Below are 24,877 nucleotides of genomic sequence, written 5' to 3'. Positions count from 1 at the left end.
AACATAATAGAGACACATGGAGAGATCGAGAGACGGTGGCAAAGGAAAATGTTTGGAGAGACAGAGATGGAGAGATAGGCACAGGGGAGATAGACGAGGGGTGTTACAGGCTGAGATACGCAGAGCAATGGATAAAGCGATGCTTCACGCGATAAAGTCAGGGAGAGACAGATACAGACTTGATGCAGACAGAGAGACGGGTGGAGAGAAAGGGGCGACAGACGAGTGTAAAAGAGACGCGAAGGAAGGAAGGAAGGAAGGAAGGGGAGTCTTACAGGAGGAATGGGGCAATGGTAAATAATGATGAAGACGAATGGAGACAGGAAGAGAACGTGAAAGAGCTTCAGTGGAGCTTCAAGTTCTTTTATACTCGCATCATTTGAGCAACGTATGGGAGAGGAAGGAGCGAGAGGCAGAGACGGATAGACAGGTAGATAATATAGATCAGCAGGTGAATGCCATTAATGAATTACCTTTAACGAGCAGCGACAGCTTGAATAGCAGCAGAGGTCTAATGGCTCCACACTACTGTGAATCAGGTTTCAGCCGAAAAGGGACAGAACTAAGAACACTCAATACGTTAAAACCTAAAATGTAATTTTGTTTCTGTGTGGTATTTTTGAGTGTGCTGCTGATGCACACGATTGTCATCGCGATACACAAAAGGAAAAGGAGTTGATTACTCACAGCTGTAAAACATAAATCAGGGGAAGGTGCTCGGAAAGGGAAAAACAAACTAGAAGATATTTGAAAACCCTTAGCATGTGCATGGATTGTACAATTCTTGTTGTGCATAATTAGTCTAATTTGCATATACATATAAAACCAACTGATATCTATCAGGTGTTATTGCACAAAGTGATTTAACTGTTATGTGTCATAGTTCTCCACTGTGTTTTATCAGTTATGAATCTATATAATAATCTACATACTAATGTCTTCCTCATTTTCTATTGATTTTTTCTCGTCTTCTTGTAGGTGTTCCTCAAGTAATTTCACCACCACCAAAAATGTGTGTTAATTTTGTATGGATTGAGAATTGACTGAGAAATAACACTGCTGTTTGTCACCTGACGCTGATCTATAAAGGTGGAAATGCCCAAACAGGCTCTTAATAACACAAACAAATAATCAAACACCCCCGCAGTGATGGTAGGCCACGCTATGACGACAGGACTACGTGAGCACTATGTTATATTTATATCCTGCACGGAAACTGATGGATACTGTAAAAACCTACACCCGCTTTAATAACATTAGCATACATTACACTAAAAGCCCAACGTCATCAATTCAAAGAGACACTTTTAGATGTAATCCTCTCCAAATAGAATTAAGTAACTGGGCACAAAGCTAAACACATCTTTTATCAGTTGGAGTTAATCATACAAGGATGGATATTGATCAAGAACTGTTGTTGAAGCATATTAGGTGTGTTTGTCCTAATGGCTGCTATTTTTCACAAGCATTTTTGTGCATATGGCATAAGTCTTCTTCACCAATGGCCCCAATTGACCTACGCGGGCTGTCTGAGGGCCGGGATATGAGGACCAATATAAGAACAATAAAACCGTAGACTAAGTAGCTCTACCTAGTGATGGACAACTGCTCTTAAAATAGTAGTATTACCCACATGAGGTAATTGCAGCATCACTGGAGGGATTTATGTCAATATACAAAAGACATACATTTTTTCTTTTTTAATAATAATTCCATTCGTAAACAGAGTACAAAATGTTTTCATATTCAGACACTTCAGCAGTTTAGTAAATCTAAAAGCTAACTTAAAGACATATAATCAAAGGACATTTCAGCGAGGGAGCGCAGCAGGGTAACAGTGAGGGAGGAATATCAGTGTTGACAGATCTGTCAGTCTGAAGCAGGAAGTATACCGCTATCAAAATAACTCTGACAACTGTGGCAGTCGCCTCATCTATTTCTCTCAAGCTTATTTGCATTAAGTGGCTGGAGCATTTCAATGATGCATCTTTCTCTTCCTCCCGCTGTCTCATCTGTCGCGCCTTAAAATCAACACCTGTTTTTAAAATAGTTTCGATATTAAGAAAATTACATAAAACCAATAAAAAAAATGTTACGTCTTGGTTTTATAAAAATGAGAGGGATTGAAAGAAAAATGTGATTAATAAGTCTATACTGCACATGTCCAGGACAGGTTGGAGGGATAAATGTGTCCTTATTTAAATGTGTTCTTATTTAAATGTATCCTTGTTTAAATGTATCCTTTTTTAAATGTGTCCTTATTTAAATGTATCCTTATTTAAATGTGTCCTTATTTAAATGTATCCTTATTTAAATGTGTTCTTATTTAAATATATCCTTTCTATGTTTCTGATAGTCAAGCTCTCTATAGATAACGCTTAAGAATTGATCTACTTTAAATGAATAGTGATAGTGAATTCATCCTTTTTGTCATTTTGTTGCTGATTTTTTCATTAACTTGTATTAATAGAAAACATGTTTCCTATAAAGGATTAGACTGGTATCATAATAGAAAAAAAAGCATTGATTTGAATTGTATGGATCTTGAATACAATTTGTCTCATTGAAAGAACCTTTGCTCATTATTGATGCGTGGTCAGTCTCAGACATTCAACACTCCGATTCCCTTTTGATTGGTTGTTGCAACCTGTGGCTTTAGTATGAGGAGGATTGTGTGTCATGCTGTGAACTTGATGCCTGATGGAAATTCATGGCCAAAATATTGCCTCTGTAATACACTTGATGTGTGGAAATGTTACAGTGTTATATTGTATGAAAATGTAATCATTTCTTGAGCTTCTTCCTGCATACTGGGTGCCTATTAGACAACACTTAGTATGTCACTGAAGCATCGACAATTATTATAATATTGCAATACGTTTTCTAATTCAGTGGAAGTCAAGATGTTTCAACCGAGAACCCTGCACACACATAATGAAAACAAGATAGCGGCTGATAGTGTGGTGATAAGATCCGCCGCTCACAGCCAACACCACGTGCACTCATCGTTTGTATGCTGAATGAGATGGGAACGAAGGTGAGTCCCTCAATGAAATGTGAGGCGTCGGAGGGACGGATAGGGACGGATCAGCATCAACAGGCTCATGATTAAACATTAGGGGAAAGAAGAGGGGATGCATCACCGTACTCGTCATCGTCCCCGCACCCCCACCTCCTCCCAAGGTGAAAGCGCTCTCCGGCGCTCTATACGTCTCTTTGATATCTCCTTCTCTCGCTCCTCCCCCACCTCATACATTGGGAGGCCCTTGATACCTCGAGGAATGAGGTTCCCCTGAAGGACTGAGAGAAAGAGTGAGGGACAGGAGCAGTGACATGCAGGTCTATCAATCGTCCCGTGCCAGTAACCTGAACCTCGATACCACACATCAAGCCCGGGCTAAATATAAATAGATGTTTGTGCCAAATTTAAGGATATTCCCTCGAGGAGCTCCTGACATATAGGGTCCGATGGACTAAAAACTTAATGCGTCTCTGAGGCTTAAAAAGAGAGAAACGTCGTCACAGCTGCAGATACATTTGATGGCATCTTTACTTTTTATTTTTGTATGACGCATGGTGCTCTTCATATAGCGCAGGATTTTATTCCCAAATGAAAACAAAAGCCTGCCTATTCAAAGATTGTGACTTATCGACCTGGTGATAACATCAACATCGAACCGGCGGCGGGTAAAAGCGAGCGAGATAGTGTAGCTATCGACTGTTAAGGCACACAGGCGTGTTTTTCTGTATTTTCATCTCGGATCCCTTTCTGAAGACTGCCGAGCGTTGCTCTCTGCCCCCCTGTCTGTCTGTCTTTATTTTTCCGTCTCTCTAATTCTCCGTTTCTGCTCACATCATTTGACGACTGGCTGTGTTGTTCCAAGCAGAGCCGTAATGGAGACGTTTGGAGAGGCAGAGCAGGGCAGGTTAATGCTCTCTGTAATGTGTGTGTGAAGAGCGATTTATTATTTATTTATTTTGTGCGAGAGGCTCTGGGCCCCGTGCCACTGGCTCCAAATGTTTTTCCCCTACTAAACTCCTGACCCCAATCTGTGGCCAAGAAAGACAGAAGAGAGAGGGGAAATTGAGAGAGAAAGAGAGAAGAAAAGCAAATGTGATGCATTGTGGGGGGTCAGAAATGGATCTGAATGAGCAAGGGAAGAGTGCTGAGGTGCAGATGCTAATACTGAGTTGGAGCCGGCTTTCCCCCAAGACAGGATGTGAGACTAAATAGATCATTGATAAACTGCAGTTTCTTGACACAGAATTTCTCAATGTTTACATTGGAAATTTAGTGGAGACAGATAGAAAATAATCATCAATAAATTACAGATGAAGAAAAGAGGGAAATGGATGCTAGTGACACATGTAAACAACACAATTTAGCACTCAATTGTCATAAAATGTCTTTCAGATCAATCATTTTGGCACACAGCGCAATTTTTGTTTTACCGCTCGCTGAGACGACAGGCTCGAACTTGTGGAGGAGTCATGTCAATTACATCTGAACAGTGAGGCTGGAGGGAGGCAGAGGAGGGACGGGGGCTTCTCGTTGAAACACGCTCGTTCCTCATTAGCGGTCGACGTGGCGCAGGAGATTATACTCGTATTTCCCATGCGCTGTGAAATACGGGCTTTCTTCCTTTAAATGCTGACACCGTGTTAAATGCCAGTGACATCATGGATTGTAGAGTGCCTTTGGCTCGGTGTGGATGCTGTGCGTAAGTCTACATTTGGGCCACCAAACTGAGGGGCTTGGTGGCCCGTGGGGTCGTCTCTCCCTGCGTTCAACCCGTTATGAGGTATTGATTCAACTTTATGCTCATTAGAAGTGCAGTGCATTATACTAAGTTTTTTTAAATTATTAGTCCACTCCATTTATATGAATGAGGGTAGGCTAAATATCAGAAACAATACAGTTCAACAGCACCACCATAAAGACCAAATGTAGCTGAATGAACACCTCTTTTGTTTTACAGAGGTATCCCTAAAAAAAACAACATTGCGGTTCGATCATGAAACAATAAACCATATACTCAGCCCCAGGTTGCCATTTTCATCCAAACGATTGATGAAATGTAGCGGTCGAAATACAAGATGATGTTTCACACGCATTCTCTCTCTGTGTCTTTCTGCGGTGGTTGTAAAGTACAACAGTAGTTACTTGAATGCAACTTAACCTTCCAAGAGCGTTCATGATGTTTGCGAATACTAATCTAGTGGCTGATGATGATTCTCTTGAGGTGGTGTAATGGAATATAAAACATGTAAAGGCGACAGTATGTTTACAGTCTCTTGTTTAAAGACTATAGTTGTTGACTGGATTTATCTTCCTGCATATAGAACGTATCTTAAAAGCTGTTGCAAAAGGGTAAAGGTTATCTTAACATTCAGATCGACTCATATTCAAGTCAATACAGTAGGTTAGCTGTACTTTGAAGTTGGACTCCATAGTCTGTATAAACGGGCTCTGTCTTCATCTTCTCATAGCAATCACACCAAATGGATGTATGTGAGCGATACACAGTGGATAAATTGAGGTAACAGCCTGATCTTGCCAATCTATGGCTTCTCAGATCTGTTTTCAAATGCTGATGCCGCGTCACGTCTCTTCACTTCTCCGTTCTCCAAATGAAACCCAGAAACGGGGGGAAAACGGAGCAGACTTGACCTGTGTAAAAATCTATCTCTAATCTGAAAGAAAACTGAGATGAATTCTCTGAGAGCCAATTAGAGCAGCAACTAATCCCCTAGTAACTCGCAAAAAGACGTAACACATCCATTTTCTTTTCTCTCCCTTCCTTCCTCGCTCCCTCCGTTTCGCTCCACTTTCATCTCTCTGCTCTTTTATCTTATCAATAGGCCCATATAGAGCACTGCAGACACCGAGCCTGTTTCAAAAACACTCCATTTGTGACGTTTTACACCGATTGCCTGCATTCAAACACTAAATCTTATTAAAATCCACCGTCACTTCACCTGCTTGCGCAAAAGAATGATGAAGTTTGCAGCCCATACAACTAGTGCAACAGAAAATACTGACAGCTGGGTTTAATTTCACTAATAGCTCACATACTTTGTGTCCCATTCTGTGTTTTGCCGTCTTCCTTGATGTTAGATCGAGCACGCACACGCCGTACATTGAGATAATTGATAGTGTTGTTTCAACTGGTCTGTGATACGGGAGGGGGTTTCTCCCCCCTTTCCAGTTAATGGCCACGCAGCATCGTCTCCACGTGGCGTCTGATTGGCTGAGAGCCACTTCACGGCAGCAGGGTAATAAAAGTTACAAATGAGAGCAGGCTATTAGAGCCATTGACGTGCGTAGGCTAGCTTGCTAATTAATTGATCCTGAAACTTCATCTATTCTATAGCCAGAGAGAAACCCTTAATTAATCAGCCTTTCCATATCGTTGTCCTCCTTTAACCCCCCCTCCTTATTCCCCCCTTCTCTGTCTCTCTCTCTTTCTCTCTCTCAGGTGAATATGCCCGGGGTCCCATGGGCCGTTATGGAGTGCAGATTTGGAGTTGTGGAGGATGATGGAAGAAAGAAAGTGGCTGTTGTGTGGGTGTGTTTCTGCATGGCAGGGATGTGTACTTTGAACGAGCCTCCAGTGTTTCGAGAGCCTTTCCAAAAGGGAGGGGCGTGAGGAGTCTGGAGTGGTCCCCTTTGTACCCCCACCCCTCCTCTCCCTCCATCTTTCCTGGCAGAGGGGCTGATTTATTGGGGCTTCCCAGCCATCCGTCAGAGCAAGCAGCGCTGGCTGCATTAACCCCAGAGACAACCCCAGCACCCGGGGCCCCTAAGTGCTTCCAAGTGGCCCTTGCTCTCCCCACTGTTGAGGAACCCCCAACCCACCGTGGCTCAATCAATGTCGTAAATTACCCATCTAACTCCCCAAAGTCGATAGTCTACAAGATGATGTTTGGACGGACAAGGATTTTTACAGCTTTTTATTTAAATGGAAACGTAAAAGCACAATCACTGTTTTCTGGCCCATGTAGGAATGCTCACAAATTATGTTCTAATTATCAGCGTCTGTGTGTTTCTCAACTGGAAATAATTCAAAGGACGGGCGAGATTTAGTCGAATGTTTACAAGCTTACTTACCTGTTGTCTCTTGTTATTGCTGTTGGGTATCAAACGGCCTTTCAATCAATAAGTCTTTTTCATGAGACATTTTGTCACAGTTGGAAAGGCACAGGTCTAAATAACAAAATGATTGCTGAATTCCGTTTCTCTGCTTCACTTTCCTGTGTCCTTGGCCTTTTTCACAGCACACGTTCTGACATATCAAAGTAAGGAAACGCAGGTGGTACTAAAAACATGAATGAGCTTCACTCTATGGAAGTTTCCCAGTAAAGCCACATTAGTAGGACAGTGAGCCAGCATGCACAAAACCAGGACCATAAAACGAGTCCAGCTAATTGGAATTCAGCCATCATTAATTTTTATATTGACACGTGTGCTTTTCTTACTGTAACATGTTCAAAAGTCTTCTGTGAGGGGAAAAAAGGCCTATTCTGTTACAATACTACAAAACATTCAAATAAAAGATTTATTGAGTGTCTATGACTATTTACAAAAAACAATACAATGCACTGGTTTTAATTGAATGGTTTCAGCTGTTCTGAGAAACACTGTAAAACATGTTGTATTGCAAATGAAGTGAATAAAAACAAAGAAGAGAAATGTTGCTCATTATTTAGGAATGTACACAGCTTGCCCAGCTTAATGTAATTCAGGCTTTTTGAAGGAATACAGATGTATTAATTTTCTGTTCTCTTTTTTTTTTTTGCCTGCTGATTATTACTGAATACTGACGGTTCCTGAAACATAATCTTTAGAAAGAGAGTGTGACTTGTAAAAAAAAAAAAAAAAAAAAGGTATAAAAAAAGGTACAAAGCCGTGAAGGACAGCCGGCTTGTGGAGGAGTGTTGTGGTTTGTACGGACTGAACAGGCGGCAGGTCAGCCACATTTCCACTTGACTTAAAATGTTTGGCTTCTATTAAGTTGGCCCAGCGTGTAAGGAACAAACAGCCAGCACTGGAAACGGTTTCTGCATGAGTCTTTGAAGCCCCTCCACCCCCCATACATATACACACACTACTTCCTTTTTCAACTTCTCTCTCTTTCATTTTCCAGGATATCTTTTTTTCCTCCCGCTCTTTCTCCCACTCCTTCATCCCTCCCTTCTTTTCACATCAAACACTAATGTTTCCTTCAAATTCCTTCTCCTCTCCGGCTGCCAACTTTAAAATCACAGGAAATTACGCTAAGAATTGGCTGAGCTTTTTTTTTCTTCTTCTTCTGCTTTTTTAAAATTTTTTATTTCAACTTCATTCCACTTCCTAAACAGACGCTTTTCTCGTGTGGCCTGTCATCCCCAAGACACCCGCCTCCCTCTTCTCCTTCCTCCTCATCCTCTCCCTTTTCCCCTCTCCTGCTGATATGTTTGTTCTGGCTCCCATCACTCCACACACACACACACACACACACACACACACACACACACACACACACACACACACATAGTCTTGTACGCTCTATTTTTCAGCCTTTGTGGTACGCATGTGGACGCGGCATGACGCTAACTAAACCTAACACAAGATCCAGGACTTATTCGCTTGAGGCTTGCAGGTGTATGGTTCTGTCTGTACTTGCCTCCTATGGCTAGAGTAGCGTACCAAATATAAGAAAGTTTTACAGGGCGTGTGAGAGTGTGCAGAGATATACAGTCTGTGCATAGGTATACAGTCTGTGCATAGGTATACAGTCTGTGCATAGGTGTATGTGCACAGTCTGTGCATAGGTGTATGTGCATAGGTATACTGTCTGTGCATAGTTGTCTGTGCATAGATATACAGTCTGTGCATAGATATACAGTCTGTTCATAGGTGTCTGTGCACAGTCTGTGCATAGGTATACAGTCTGTGCATAGGTGTCTGTGCATAGGTATACAGTCTGTGCATAGGTATACTGTCTGTGCATGGGTATACTGTCTGTGCATAGGTGTCTGTGCATAGGTATACAGTCTGTGCATAGGTATACTGTCTGTGCATGGGTATACTGTCTGTGCGAGCGTGCACCACATGGGACTGAAGAGGCAGAGAGAGCTGCAGACATTGAGCTGGAGGGCCTCAACAGGTAAACAAGGTCCCCGAGAAACAATGACTCAATCTGGACTGAAGGGTCACAAACAGCCGCTGGGTTACACACACAATGAGTACCTTACGCCAGTAACTCCACCGCTGTAAACAAGCACATGAAACAGTTCAGTCAAAGTGCTTCTATGAACTACAGGAGAGGTCTTTGTGTCAGCTTTTAGCTTCCTTTCCCTCCTGCACAAGCTTTTTTTCTGGCTGTGTAAATGCGTCAATATAGCATGTAGGCGTCGGTGTGTTTACGCATGTAAATGTTACAAATGTGACATCTTTTACATCGCTGTATATTCTAAGGTGCAAATGTACAGAAACAATAGTAAATAGCTGAGTTGACATGATTTGTGAGTGCAAACGTGCCACATAGATCCAAAACACTGTCCAGCTCTGGTTATCAAGTTATAGTCCTTCAGGTTATTATGTCAGAGTCTGTTCATTAAAATCACTCTCTCTCTCGCACACACACACACGCACACACACACACACACACACACACACACACACACACACACACACACACACACACACACGCAAGCATATATACACACACATACACATAATGTTTCTATCTCAGATTTTCCAACCCCATCCCAAAACTGGAGGTGAAATTCATTGTGTGTGTGTGTGTGTGTGTGTGTGTGTGTGTGTGTGTGTGTGTGTGTGTGTGTGTGATGCTCACAGCATCAAACAGTGGTATTGTCCCTGTTACTCTGGATAATCCACCAACCCTACAATCAACAATTTTCATAGGAACTATTTTTTCTGTGGTAAGTAGTACCAATAAACACTGTTTACAAAGAGCTCTGTGGATCTTCTTGAGTAATGGGAACACACATTGTGGATATAGATGTTGCTCTTGGATTTCTTTTCAAATATTGTTTGTTTTTTATTATTATTTTTGGGACATTTTATCCTTTTATTTGGCGGCAATAGTAGAGAGATGACAGGAAAAAGAGAGAAGCAACACAGGTCCCTGGCTTCCAAAGGGGGGCGTTGTGTTTTGTGGTCGCATTTGTCACTCAGGGTAAGTTACAAATAATAACCTACCCTTCTATTAAAATATGAAATACATATTGAGGTGTAATTAAAGTAATTGTGCATCCATAACATACTGTATATCTAAGCTGTTACAAAGACACATTTCGACATCATATGTGTGAGTCTTTTGAAAAGGACGGAGGTTAGCCCTTCATATCCTATATTTAATACCTCCACTTGATGAAATATATGTATTGCTTTAGAGTTCTTATTTAATACGAGTGGGGCTTAATTCTAGCAGGATTTAATCATAATAACGACAGTCAAAGAGAACCTTTTGTTCCTCTTGCTAAAACCCCCCACACACACACACACACTCACACACACACTCAGTCCTGGGGAAATCACAGAGATAGACGTACACACATATCTTTGTTAACGTCACGTTGCCTGGCAACATCCCAGCATGCTTGGCTGTGACAAGCTGAGGTCTCAGCCCTGAAGCGCAATGCATCATGGGGGGACTGTGTGTGCCGCGTCTTACATCACCCACAATCCCCCATGCTGATGCAGCCACAGTCAAGACGATGAGAGTGATTGTTGAAGCTGATCCTGGGGCAGTTTTACAACATCTGAGGTTAGGAAAGAGGGCGGGGTGGCGGATTTATCCTCCTCCCAACACAGCTGCTATCATGTCCGTCTTAACTGCATTCGGTGCATCTTTTGTTATGTCATAAATAGTCACTTTAAGACTTGATATACAGTAGATTTTGCAGTATACGTGTAGGGCGTTAATGCTTAGCCCTCCCCGCTCCTCCCCGATCAGACCCCTGACCGCTTTTCAGGAGGTGAGGCTCATTACGCTCATGTGAGAGTGTGGAATTAAACCTCCTCCAACGAACTCATTACTGTGAGCTAGATTTCACCGGCTGCAGATAGGCAATGCGGTGGTGCTGCTTTTAAAGCCAGAGCCAGATAATTAGAAACTTTAGAAGCACATTTCCCATGGCTATAGCCAGAGTGAACAACTAATTCTATTTGAACTAATTACCTTCCATAGCGCTTCGTTCGAGCTATGTAATACGCCCGAGGATTTCATCACAGAGCAGTACCAGGGATGTATTTTTGTGCGTGTTACTGACTGTACGTCACTATGTGTCGGCATTACTCTCTATGCACAGCCCGTGTTCACATCGTCACCGCCTCCTCCCTCCCAAATGTGGGTTTTTCGAACTGCAAAAAACCCTGAGCAGGCTCAATAATGTTGTGGGAGGGCGTTGACATCGTCAAGATGCGTCATATGAGGTTTGGACCTGCAGCTCGGGTAATGAGGTCTTCCTGTTAGGACTGCAGAGCACAATGTCACCAGTGAGAGAAAAACATGATGGAGTAAATTAATTGTTAAGCAAGACACTGAACTTTCTGGCAATTAATACTATTTCTATAACATTTTTTGATATTATGACATGGGCGTGCATAATATGCTCTGGCTTCAACCTACACCTTTTCAGCCATTCTGTAATTGTAGCTTTTTAAACTGCTCATTTCAGTATTTATTTATTGAGACCAAAATGTAGGATCAAATCAATGATATGTATTTAACTATATACAACAATTATTATTATTATCATTGTTATTAGTACAATCACACATAGCCTGCAGTAGTAAAATAAAAAAAACATAAAAAAATAATCTATTAATAAAATGTCACAGAGCTCCTCCAAAGCCACAAAAGACATTATACAACTGCTGTATAATGTAGTATTCCCGATTATGAGTAAGCTACTCTTCATTTGTAAAATCAGTGTAGCATTCCTTTTATTCTCTGTGTGCCTACGTCTTCTATCTTATATCTCCACATGGGGGTTTCTTTAAAATATAAAATATAAATCTTCACTGTATATGTGAAAATTGTAGGTGAAGGTCTATCTGAATATAAATTTACGGACCAATTTTCTCTGCGACTACATGTGCGCACATATTTTAACACAGTGTAGGAAGGCTGTCTATCAGTCCATCTGTTTCCCTCTCTCCATCTCTCTCTTTCTCGTTCTCTCTCTGGTCTTGCTATGTGAGGAAGCTCGCTCGCCCCAATAAGAGGTGTCCAAGTCCGGATCAACAGACCAGACTGACTAAATATAGCAGGCAGTGACAGCAGGGGACAACCCCCCCCTTTCTCTCGCTGTGGTGCTCAGTAGTGCTGCTTCACTACAAACTACACTGATGGAACGAGAATATCACACAAAGAACACACAGAAGAAGTTTGCTTTTGCCAGAAATTGTGGGACACCTATATCATGATCCACACAAACACATACATTTAGCACATACAGAGTAATGCACATACATAGTTTGTCTGTATTTCTCCTTCCAACACACACACACACACACACACACACACACACACACACACACACACACACACACACCCTTCCAGTCCAAATGAGATTCACTTAAGACTCAATAATGCCGACAGAAGCACTATTGTCTCCATCACAGGGCCACAGCGCCGAACAGACAGACTGTGACGTGGGTCGGCTGTGTTTACTACACAGATAGCATTCCACCACACACATACATCACATAAACACACAATTAAAGAGACGTACACACAAAAATCAAACAAGCATGCCCTCCCCACCCCCCATTCCCCCTCACACACACACACACACACACACACACATACAATACAGAGGCTTACAGAATTACATAATCAAGCATGGAGACGCTCCATCAAACAGGCATGAAGAATGACCATGCTTACACACACAAACCACACGCACACAGCGTCAAACCCATCTCGCTCCAGTGGGAGTCTAATGGGGAACTGAATGATGAACGGGAGTGACACCGCCACATGCCAGAGTGTGAAATGTTCTGCTTGGTATTTTAGGCTGCTTCTCAAAATGAACATGCCAAGCCTTCGGGGGAAGCCCATGGAGAATGTTTGGATGCCCCACATCCAGTAAGATGGCTTACAATACCAGCTAAGGTATCTGGATCTGCAATGCAGATTTGAGTTGGCTGACTAAAAAAATGTAACCTTTCGTTTTGTTGACATACCTGTTGTTGAGGATACTGCATCCCGCCCATGCCCATTTGGCCCCTCCCCTGCATGCTCATTGGATATCTGTGTGGAGGAGGTGATGTGTATGGCTGGCTAGCAGGGTAAGGCCCGCCCCCTGGCTGCTGTGGAGTGGAGTAAGGATTGTTGGCCATGCTGTAGAGCTGCGAGCGCTTCATAGCCATGAAGTCCATGGAGGACACCTGCAGAGGGGAACAGGAGGGACTCATGTTATGTCATCAGCATTTATTTCTTTGCAAATATCTTACATTTATTCACGACGGTGCGTTGTGATTGGCTGAGAGCCACTCAAATGAATTCACCCAGAACATGCCAAGTTGGATGGAGGTCCACTTAGTGCACACACTCCAAACCACAGCCGCCATTGATTTATCTTGTAATTGCACAGCAAGTGGAAGCCTTAAATTAATGTCTACAGGTCATAAATGAACTACAACTGGAATTAAGTAAGCAACGATGCTATCCAGAGTAAACTTTGCTGGAGGAAGGCCAACATATAATGCTTTAATTAAAACCTAACGCTTGTCTCTTTGTTTTAATGTCTGAAAGGGTTTTGAAAGTGTTGTAAATGTTGTTTAAAGTGATGGGAAGCAATAGCAATAAAAAACTCTATGGCCTAGTTCCCACAACCACAGACCAGCAGTGCCAGTAATCGCCGTACAGCGCTCCCTCACTTACTAGCTCGTGTTCATGTTGTTGCGGACTGGAAAAAAAACAATTGGCAGAAAACACTGATAACTACATTTGAGTTGATGCTCTTCTGAATTCAAATAAAAAAACTGGTGAGGGCTGTGAGTCTGGCAGGGATTTCAAACATCGCATTACAATTGTATCGAGGCATATCAAGTTTGTAAGTTTGAATCCCAGGAGGGAATTCGGGGCAGTGAAGCAGTCAAAGTACCTGCTCTCCGAAGCTACACCTGGGGAGCGAGCCTCTTAAACACACAAAACAAAATCAAAGAGAAGAAAGAGAGGGTGTCAAGGGCAATTTATTCCGTTGTAAGTATTTCAGAGCCTTTTTAGAGGTTGTATGGGGTCTCAGTGAGCCATTGGAAAATTCTGGTACAGTGCGTCAGGCTAATGCTAATCCGTCACCCGTAGCGCCGTGTTTGTCTGTCTGCTGGGCAGATAATGTGGACTTCTTCTATCTTCCCTCTCTCCTCTCATGCCTTCTCCCTTTTGTCTCCGCCGTGCAGGATCATGTGTGATTTATGACATTTTGTTCCTACTGTTACACACACGCACACGCGCACACACACACGCACACACACACACACACACACACACAGACTTTCACTTCTCCTCTCTCATCTCCAAATAACTCCCCCCTCCTCCCCCTCCACCACCTCCCTCCTCAGTTCCCTCTCCTCTTCCCAACTCAATATCACCTCGTCTAGTGTGGAGGAGAAATTGCTGTTGCCTCATATTGCCAGGCTAATATCAAGAAGACATGTCAGGGGATGGCAGCACTTTATTCAGCAGGTTACGTGCGGACGGTTACGGCGCTCGAGCTTTAAAGTGGTTTTGTCTACTGAGGCATGTGCGTGGAGTACATTGGACTATTTCACAGAGTGCAGAGGAGAAAGAGAAAGAGTGTTTTATAGTAGTGGGAGAGATGGAGGAAGAAAGCCAGGGAGAGAGAGAGGAACGAGTACTCTACGCTGTCTAAAAGTTTTTCACAGCATGGAGGTATGTGGGTGTGAGAGGAGAAGGGGTTACCCTGCAAAGGTCTGCATCTCAAGGCAAAAAATGAATCCTTTTTGCTACGTTTGTGTTAATGCATGTTTGTACTATACTCTTTACTTTGCCCTCCTTCATGTGTGAAACTATAATAAGTGAAGCATTCCCTACGTTGTCGAAGCAAAAGGCACAGAGTGCACCAGCGGTACTGATCTAAAATGAAAAATGTAACCACCTTACAGAACTGACATCTCATCTGACAAAATGATTGCCAGCACTAGAGTAAAGCACATTAGGAAATAATTAAAGTTATGAGCCATTGTGCTGTGAAACACGTTTATAAATGTTTTTAAGAGGAAAATCATTTTGTATTTTTGAAATACTCACAGCTGAACTTCAAGTTCAAGAAGCAAAATGTGTTCCTTATTGGATTTTTTTTTTTTTCTTCCTCTGAGGAAACGATCCTGAATCATCAGATTATTTGTCCCGGCTCCTTATCGCTTAGTAAGACGATGAAGAGCCTGACTGAGTGGGAACGAGAGTGATCTAATAACTTAATTCAGAAATGGATTCAGTTCTTTAGTGCATCTGAGCTGAGCATTATACTTAAACCAACTGAATATCAAAGGAGAGATTTGTTTAAGAAAATCTTTTTAAACTGACTCTGGTCATAAGCTTCTAATGGAGCAATAATGGTGTTTTCTCCTCAGCGGAGAGCAACATGTGACCTGTTTAATGCGTGTAGACTCCGAACACGCCACAAGCCAGACACACACTCACACACAGGTCCGCTAAGGATATCTGCAGCGAAAGGGCGACGCTCTCCAGTATTTGAAAATCCAGGGCACTGTGCCACCCATGATATGGGACACACCCCCCCTCCCCAGCTCCATCCAGTTCCCCCAACCCATCTCAAGAGGTCCTCCGTTTGCCAAAAATGCTGAGCGCAACACAAGTAAATCCCCTCCCACGGCTGCCAAGTGTAAACACACGCTTACAAAAAAAAAAACATAACTGCTGCCCTTTAGAAAGGCACCGGTCACAGAAAACAACTTCAGAGTTTTGGGAGCGGAGCAGCGGACGCTCGATTAAATACACACACACACACACACACACACACACACACACACACACACACACACATTCACAGAAAGGTGTATTAGCAGAATCCTGCTCTGGCTCTCACTGTTGAGCTCTCTCATCCCTCACCCACTCTTGTGGGACATTATTAAATAAAAAGCCACAATAAAATGATAGAGAGCTATCTCATACATTGGTCCATCTTCCACACATGGCATTATCCACACCTGTCCACTGAAGCAAAAAAACATGAGTATTCTCCGCCTCCCCAAGTGGAGCCTCGTATCTCCTCTCATGACAAGTTCCACTAAATGAGATTTCAGCCCACTGCAGCCTTTTCCGAGAGATATGCCCACTATTTCCCTCACACCACCAGCCATAAAAAAAGACAACAATTCTTGACAAATTGAAAGATTATTTTTTTCTTTCTACCCTCAGAGAAATGGCTGTACTTAGGAAAAAAATTATGAATATGACACGTAGTGAATCGTGTTTGCGCCAGAAGGGACAGCAGATAAAAAACTAGAGGGAATACTCAGAAATTGTTTTTTTTATTTTCTTCAAATGTGTTTTTCACTTTTGTTCATCTGGGTATGCCTTCAATGGAGGAGGGGGAGGAGGCATGGGAGACAATAGTAATTCAACTGCTAAATTTAAAATTCAATTTATGAACTCCTCTCCAGCGCTCTGACTTTGGTGAGCTTCTTTTTTTTGTTGCTTTTTTGCAAAACAAAGCCATTAAAACAGAACATGGGTGAAATTACTGTGGGGTGAAACCTGCTAAATTGCTTTTCTGAGCTCAATCGACAACATTTTTATGTTGCAAAAATGATTGTATTTCTTCTCGCTTTAATGTGCTAAGTTGTTAATCAGAAAGAGACAAAATGCTCGACACAAAAGGCTTGGATATGTGGATTATGAGACGCACACTGGGATCAAACAAACATAAAACAATATTGGTAAATGGTTATTATTCCAATTGCATTTTGAAAGCGGGAATTCTTTTTAGAAATCTTCTGATTTATCAGCCGTGGTGAATGAACATGTTCAAATAGGGCTGACACACACACACACACACACACACACACACACAAACAGTGTCCCTGTGGCTATTGCTGCCCTTGTCCTTCACACCAGATGACCAAATCATCACCTGTCTGCATCAGCCCTTCATTTCAGTTATTTACAACACACAGAGGAAACCGTGGCAGAGACCGGCTCCCCCACTTAGCAGGTGTCGTAACAATACAGTGAGATCAGTGTTGCTACATACCAGCGTTCAGTATTTCCACTAAAAACCTGTTTTTTTTTCCCCCTAGAGGATTTTAGTGGTGCTCTTCATACAACCCACACTGTAATAAAAAATGTTCCTTCATATGTTCTTTATGGACTAAAAGCTGCTTTATTGAGCGGCGGCTACTTCAGGAATAGTTTGAACCTCGGAAGAGCAGTTCAGTGAACTATTATGATGCGTTAAATCACCCGGTGCTTTAATGCTGTCTAGAACAACAGCTTTTTCCTGTTTGATAGGCAACAGTTCCTAAAAAAAGACACATCAGGCCCAAGCAGCTACGGCTCTAAAGCTCCTCGTAGCTGCTTGGACTCCCGAGTCTTTAGTCTGATGTACTGTACAAAAATAGCAGAAATTATATCTTTCACCTATTATATTATAAAAACCTATTTGGCACTGGTGCAAATTAGTGCCATGTGAAAATGGTTCTGAATATAACCATAGAGAAATTCAACAAACCTGATTGTGTATGAAAATTAGCCCCGAGATGCCGTTTCGGTATTGATTATCTTCTCTTTTTCTTGGAGGGACTAATGCAGAATGCCGGCTTTTATACCTGTGTAATGAAACCCTTTTCGCCCGTGTGTATTTGTGAGGAAAAACAAATAAGGATAATTATTGTCAACGGATCCTCTTTATGCTCTGTGCTGCGTCGGTCCCTGGAGAATCAACATGCCGCAGCCAGAGCTGGGTGGTCTGCTGGGACAATCAGCCTTGTCTTTTATGTGTTTTATTTATACCACGCAGCAGAGCACTCTCCCATTCCTATTACACTACGGGGCCCTGCGAATGCCTCGGCCCCCTGAACAAAGCTCCGGGCTTGAAACCCTCTGCATCTGGGCCCACTGTTGCAAGCAGAGGAAGAATAGAAAGGGTGGAAAGCAAAAAGATGGGAGAGGCGGAGAAGGGGAGAGAGAAAGAGGAGAAGAGAGACTGCAGCAGTGGGCGAGTACAGATCGAGTTCCATATTAATGTGTGCAAATTCCCCCGCTCCTGCTGACTAAGATTAGAAAAATTAATTTCATGGATGCAGAGACAATACTGATGTCATCAAGCGGAGAGCAGAGGAGCAGCGCGCTGTTAACTCCTCCCTCCCCGGCCCCCGTGAGGAATAGATCACTCTTTAGTATCGGTCCATCACTTCATTTCACTGCCAAGATTCAGGCAAGTTAACTCAATACTAAATGCTGACAACACACAGCACTTAGCCTTGACAGATCTTTCCTATCCAGTTACCCCCGTCCTGAAAACAGAACTTATTGTGTACGTGTGTAGTGGAGCCGGGCTGTGCGCACGGCGGCGTTCCCATGTGAACGCCGCATCGCTAAGACGACCAAATTCAGTGAATTATGTCTTGAAACACAATCTCGTCCTGCATCTCGGCACGCACGCCTTGTTAGTAAAAAGTCTGGTAATGAATGACAGCGTGAGGAGTAGCGCTGGTCCGCTGGGAGCTGGACAGAGCCAAATTGCCTTTCCTCGGCCCACAGTGCCTGCATGGCACAGGCGGCTAGGCATGAAGGCTGGCTAGCAAAGAGATGCACAAAATTATCGGAGGAGAGGTGGAGGGAGTGACAGCCGTAAAGGAGACGGGGGAAACGTATGCGAACACGCTGTGTGTTTGGCGATGATGATGTGAGTTGAGAAGGAAAGGCAGACAGATAAGAGGCTGTCATGCGGCCGACCAGCGTGCTTTTGTGTCTGGCGCAATGCACATAATTGCTCACTCTCCTGCGTCCTCCTTGGAGCCCGTTGATCGGTGTGCCCTCTGCATTTGACACCAATATTTACACCACACACACACACACACACACACACACACACACGTCAGGGTGCTCAGAAAAACACACACACACCCCTTCCGACCCCCTGATGTGTGCATGAGGAAAAGTTCCCGAGCGTTCGGTTCGTCACGGCCGGCACAAAGACGTCATTAAGTGAGGGGAGGACGGGGATGGAGGAGAGGAGGGGGGAGGAGAGGGAGGAGTGGAAGGTGCAGGCGGAGGAGAGAGGCTGCTTCATCTGTCTCAAGTGAGATTGGGGTCGCGGGGTCGACGGAGCCCTTTTCCCTCGCCTCGACTGAGAGCTAAAGAAGCGGCAGGGACAGAGAGTAGAGGAGAAAAAAAAAGGGAAAACCTCAATGACAAAACGAGATGCGGCTGACATGCCTGCGACACGCTATTAGAGAATGATAACAAACAAAACGAAATCGTCTACATACAGTAGAGAAGACACGTGTGGAGGAACACAGACCTCCAATTTCCCAGTCTAATCTCGTGCCAGGAAGCAGTTTTTCAAAACTGGATTTTTTTTTTTCTGATTTCAACTATATAACAAGGAGAATAAAAAAAGATAAAACTGCACAGGTTCCAGTTAGAGAAAAAGCTTTTTCCAAGTGACATATTGTAGTGTTTTTTAAGGCTGGTTCTCAATTCTCATTCTCTCTCTTCTAACGCATTCGCATTTTTTTTCATGTGCTGAGCATGTGTTTTTAAATCATCTGACAAACTTTGCTTCAAATCAGCAATGTTTCCCCTTGAAAAAGTTTCTCGCTGGGCAGAAAATCACTTGAAAAGCCTTTAGGTGAGATTGCGTGGCAGTACAACTATTGCTTTGAAACCAACGCAAATTAAATGCTTTCAGGAAACAGGGACGGCGCCTCTTGCTTGCCTATTTTCATCAAATCAGTTTCTGATGTGAAGCAGGGTGAGCCTTGCAACGTACATCACCAGTCTTTTGTCTCTCGGCCCTGTGTGCGTCTCCTGCCTGCCGTGACCCTGGGACGGTGGAGGGCCACCGAAACGCCGCATTTCATCTAAGCGCCGTGGTGGAACGAGAGGAATGCTCTCGTCTCTAACTTCCCCAGCCCGCAGAACCCCACGGAGAGATGCTGTTACACAACCAAATGAAAGAGGGGGGAAAAGGGGGCAGGAGGGAGGAAAAATAACAATAACTCCATCTGCCCCAAAGAGAGGGAACAGGCCATTTGAGTAAATGTGCTGCCCTTTTGCTTCCCACGTCTCCCGGCTCCGAGCCGAAATGCTGTTATTAAATATGCAGGCTCGAATCCCCTCTTATTCAAGGAAATCACCACCTTTGCTAATGGAATGGTATTGGAGAGGAACTGTGTTTCTACAGCTTGGATAATTATGAACGAGGTCCCGTATCGCCAAGTGTGTTTATGAATTAGCAATGGTTATTCATGATATTGTGCTCAGAGTAGGGTGAAAATACATAAGTGAATACTAAGCGAGCAGACCAACAGAAACGATGCTAAAGGGTCCTGAGGGGGCTTTCTCTGCCATCCATTAGTCTTCCCTGTAAGGCAAAGCTTAACGAGCTCCTCAGGCTGGGAGGCTGGCCATTGAGGGAGAGGGAGCAGAGTAAATTATGAATGTGAAAGCTTCAACTAAAGCAAGACCACAATAAGCCCCCGTTCCTGTTATTTAGCTCCTCTGTGACTTTGTTCGGTGATCCTGAAACACAGGTGTAGTATTCCACTTTAATTGTATCGAGAAATTAATAAATGGTAAAAAAAAAAAAAAATAGTGTTTCTATAAAAAGCAAGTTGTCAAACTAGGTCACACCCGTGGTGCAGTTAAAGAGGCTCCCCACCAAAAACAAGGATTTACATTCAGCCTGTTTGTTTTGGAGCACTGCCCAGTCCTCCAGGGTGAAGCCATCCGTGTTTCACCTGCGGGTGATCCATCACTTAAAAACAAAAACACAAATAACAAACAGATATCCTGACCTTCCTTCCTCAGGCGGATATTAGATACTCATTAAAAGTCACCTGAAACAATTTGAACCAAATTGATTTCATTATCGGACTCGGCACGACACAACAGGCCCCGACGTCTGATAGCTCAGCGGGAAATTTACAAAGTTAATTAGAAAAAAAATTGATTTTCATGTAATATTTTTTTCTCCCTCCTCTTTACTTTATTTCACTTTACCCTCGTAAAGTGACACAGAGAGGGGTTGTTGATGCGCGGGGGCGGTGAGGTTCAGCGTGAATGGGAACACAGCGGGTTGGAGGCTTGAACATTGTAAGTGGAACCAGGAAATGTATTCCCGTTTTCAGTGGTAAGAGAACAGTCTGTGTGTGTGTGTGCGTGTGTGTGTGTGTGTGTTTTGACAGATTGTATAATAGCATGTTAAGGCAGTGATTGCTCTCCCTTAACCCCTACGCACCAATATCTCTTCACCTCTTGCATACATACACTCAAACACTCCACCGCCACACACCTCAATATAGCAGTCGCAGCAGCAGCAGACGTGGCCTTCATTTTCTCATGTAATGAATGTGAGCCTCCACTTTTACACCCCGCTGTGAAAGCTTCGCTAGAAATGGGCTCCTTGACCTGGGTGAGGGGCCCTGGAAATAGGCTTCCCTCCCCCTGCAGCCCCTCCAGGTCACCCTTTGGGAGGCCCCGGGCTCTGTGAGCCCAGGCCAGGCCTCCCATCTCCGGGGCCCTGGGAATCAATCACCGAAGCTGGCTGGGAACATGAGGTGGGGGAGCTGGGTCGATCAATGAGAGAGAGCCTGTGGGAGCCGGACTGCACATACACACTTCTGACTCACACTTAACTCCACCATTCCCTCCCATTATTGCTATGCCCCAGGGCAGCGATGTTTACGGTGGACTGGATGTGCCAGCCCATATAAACAACATATGACTGAGAAAGTCAAGTGATATCTGATGTTAAAGGGCCTCAATTAGACATGATCACGCTGAAATTGATTGTGACTACGTATATCTCCTGCTTTCTATCGATCTTTTTAACCAGCCTCATATATTTTCCCTACTTGAGAAAGGGAAATCAAACTATAGCCGAATCTGTTACCAAATTCAGCATTTAGTAACAATGCATCCACACACTGCAACTTAATCGGAGCAGACTCGTAGACATATATAGCCTGAATAAGAATCCTGATCATGATTTGTTTTACACAGCGAACTTTGACCGACCTTCTATGTTAAGGTTTTTTATTAAAGGCCAGACATATTAAAGGGATGCACATATTTCCCGGGAGAGGCCACAGATCCTTTTTCTGCAACACACCTACCATGTGTCTGATTCTGTGGTGTGAATGTTTCTGTGTGTGTGTGTGTGTGTGTGTGTGTGTGTGTGTGTGTGTGTGTGTGTGTGTGTGTGTGGTTATTTACTGTATGCATTCCACGCCACAGCAATGTTCATAAGAACCATCGTGTGTGTGTGTGTGCAAGTAAATTGCGTTTTGAAAACATTAAGTGAGTTAACTACGTTTGCGGTTATGAACATGTTTCCATATATTACGCCACTGTAAATGCACAGCGTGCCTAAAAATCTCTGCCAGTGCCAGGAAAACATGTGTATGAGTATTTTGTGTGTGCGAGTGTGTGATCAGTGCGCACCATCTGTGTCCAGATGTTGCGCAGAGAGCAGGCTGCGTGGACAGCCAGACAGTTGGCAGGCCTTCTGACAGGCCTGTGTTCCTTATTGATAGAGGGATCACAGACACAGAAGAGTCAGCCATGCTCAGCTAGACCACAATATTGTCCGCTCTGCTGTTATTCATCCCAGTCAGCCAGGAGAAAATGGGATGTTCTGAGCCAAGTTTATAGCTGTCAGATCTGGACCAAATATGAGTAGAAAATTTCAAACATTTGGAAAACAGCATGAGGATCGTTTGATTTCTCATACAGATGCCGCCACATTCGTGTGCCAGAGCTGAAGAATTCCATTGGATTTAATTTCTGACAAGTATGTTAATACAGATGACAATAAAGCTAATGCAGTGCATTGGGGTGAACGGCAGCAAGGGCCAACATGTTGGCAGAGCCGTTGGACTGGTTTTTGTGTGTTGGTGGAGGTGAGGCACAGTGTAGCAGAACAGGAAATACAAAAGCTATTTTTTTTCTGACTGCAACTCCCATCGCTACTTAATCCAGGAGTCTCCGACTGAAAATACTGGAAAGCTGAAGCAGTTATCATATACACACTTACATTGTCAAATTAAGCAAATGCCCCTGTTAAAAAAAAACTGGTGTTCATACTATAGATGTGTCGCTATATTCATGCTCCCAAAATTTCACAAGATCATTAATATCCTTGCCACTCGTATTTCACCAATGCGAGGCTTCTCCACAGGGCTTCTCTCTCCACACAGAGCTGAGGAGAGGAGAGACAGGTGAGGAGAAGAGACGTTGTCTCAGGCGGCAACCTCCGGTTCTGCCGAGTGAAGCCAATAAGTAGAATAAAACATTCTCTCTACTGTCCGGTTGCACAAATAATTTTGATTGTATTGAAAATTACTCAACTTCTCTCCTGATCTATTCGCTCAGTAAACATAGTAAACATTAGTTTGTGTCTCCATCGCTAGTTTCAAGTCCTCTTCAATACAGCGTGATGTTCATTGAGTAAATCATGGTCCATTTAGAGTCAAGTAGACCGTAAAGCAGAGTTTGCATTGTGGTTGACATGTCGCTGCCGCTACCAGAGCCGTATACGCCGTCTCGACATCACTTATGAGGTCACTCCTGTTCACTGGAAAAAAACAAGATGGCGACGGCCAAAACTCAAGGCTTAAAAACGTCAGACCACATACCCCTGGGTGACGACTTGATGACGACGTCCACTTCTTATATACAGTCCATGGTTGTACTGGTTACACGTCTTTGATGTTTTTTTGCATTTTCAGCCGAGCTCGACCAGAGACTATTCGTACTGAGGTGATATAATGTAGCCCTGGTGAGTTATATATTGAGTGGGCACTGCGCCGGACTCCATTTAAAAAACATGTTTTTTAAATGCTACACTGCTTGTCAGCAACCGGTCATGTAAGTGGTCACTTGGAAGGCAATTTGGCCTTGTGTGCTCTGATTAAGTTGGCACACACTTAACACACCAGTCATAATGTTGTTTTCATGGCATTTGCTCCTTGTGTTCTTCACCAGTGTTATGGAGGAAGGAAACAACAAGAGGAACAGCAGCAAACCAGCCAGTGGATCTGATTTATGGCGATGTGAAGAGTGGCTCATGTGGATTTTGAAAAAGTTACTGATAAATATTTGGAGAAGTAACTGATAAAAAGTTAAACTATATATATATATATATATATATATATATATATATATATATATATATATATATATATATATATATATATATACATTAAAGAAACCAAAGTGTTACATGTTTTGTGTTACATGACACCCCAAACCAGTTAACCTCGGGGAAGCTCTGCAATTACAATGACAGTAAACACTATATGTATTTTGAAGAAAGGCCTAAAGTATCCTGCACGTTATTATTGCGTTTTTTTTCCACCACTTTTGAGCTTCTTTACAAAGGCATCTGTTGACTGCCGAGTTTCCATTATTGTCTCCCTGACCTTGCACCATGTGCCATCTTTCTTCCCTGGCTCCTGCCAGAGTTATGGAGCGGGCCGACGTTTATGGAGGGCAGACCCTTTTCCCGGAGCTTTGATCCAGAAAGTTCTATTGCTTATAGTTTTGCAGGGGTCATTCAGGAGGAGCCATGTGGGCAGCAGTGTGTGTAAGTGAAAGCACATTGAGCTGCTCATTTTAAGCAGAGCCTCAGTGCGGAGGCTAGT

At 43.3% G+C, this 24,877-nt stretch overlaps 1 protein-coding gene across 1 annotated transcript in view; it reads right to left on the bottom strand.

Moving 5' to 3' along the window:
* Window positions 1–24,877, bottom strand: part of arid1b (AT-rich interactive domain 1B) — a 160,880-nt gene that overhangs the window by 122,331 nt on the left and 13,672 nt on the right. The window contains exon 2 of the mRNA XM_068580025.1: window positions 13,205–13,408. Within this exon, the coding sequence (XP_068436126.1) occupies window positions 13,205–13,408 (204 nt within the window). The remainder of the gene's footprint in view (window positions 1–13,204; window positions 13,409–24,877) is intronic.

This window comes from Clinocottus analis, unplaced genomic scaffold (assembly GCF_023055335.1).
Source record: "Clinocottus analis isolate CAN_PGR_092001 unplaced genomic scaffold, fCliAna1.0.p SCAF_17, whole genome shotgun sequence".
Lineage (NCBI taxonomy): Eukaryota > Metazoa > Chordata > Actinopteri > Perciformes > Cottidae > Clinocottus > Clinocottus analis.
Note: the sequence above shows the minus strand (reverse complement) of the source record. Positions and strands in the feature narration are given on the sequence as shown.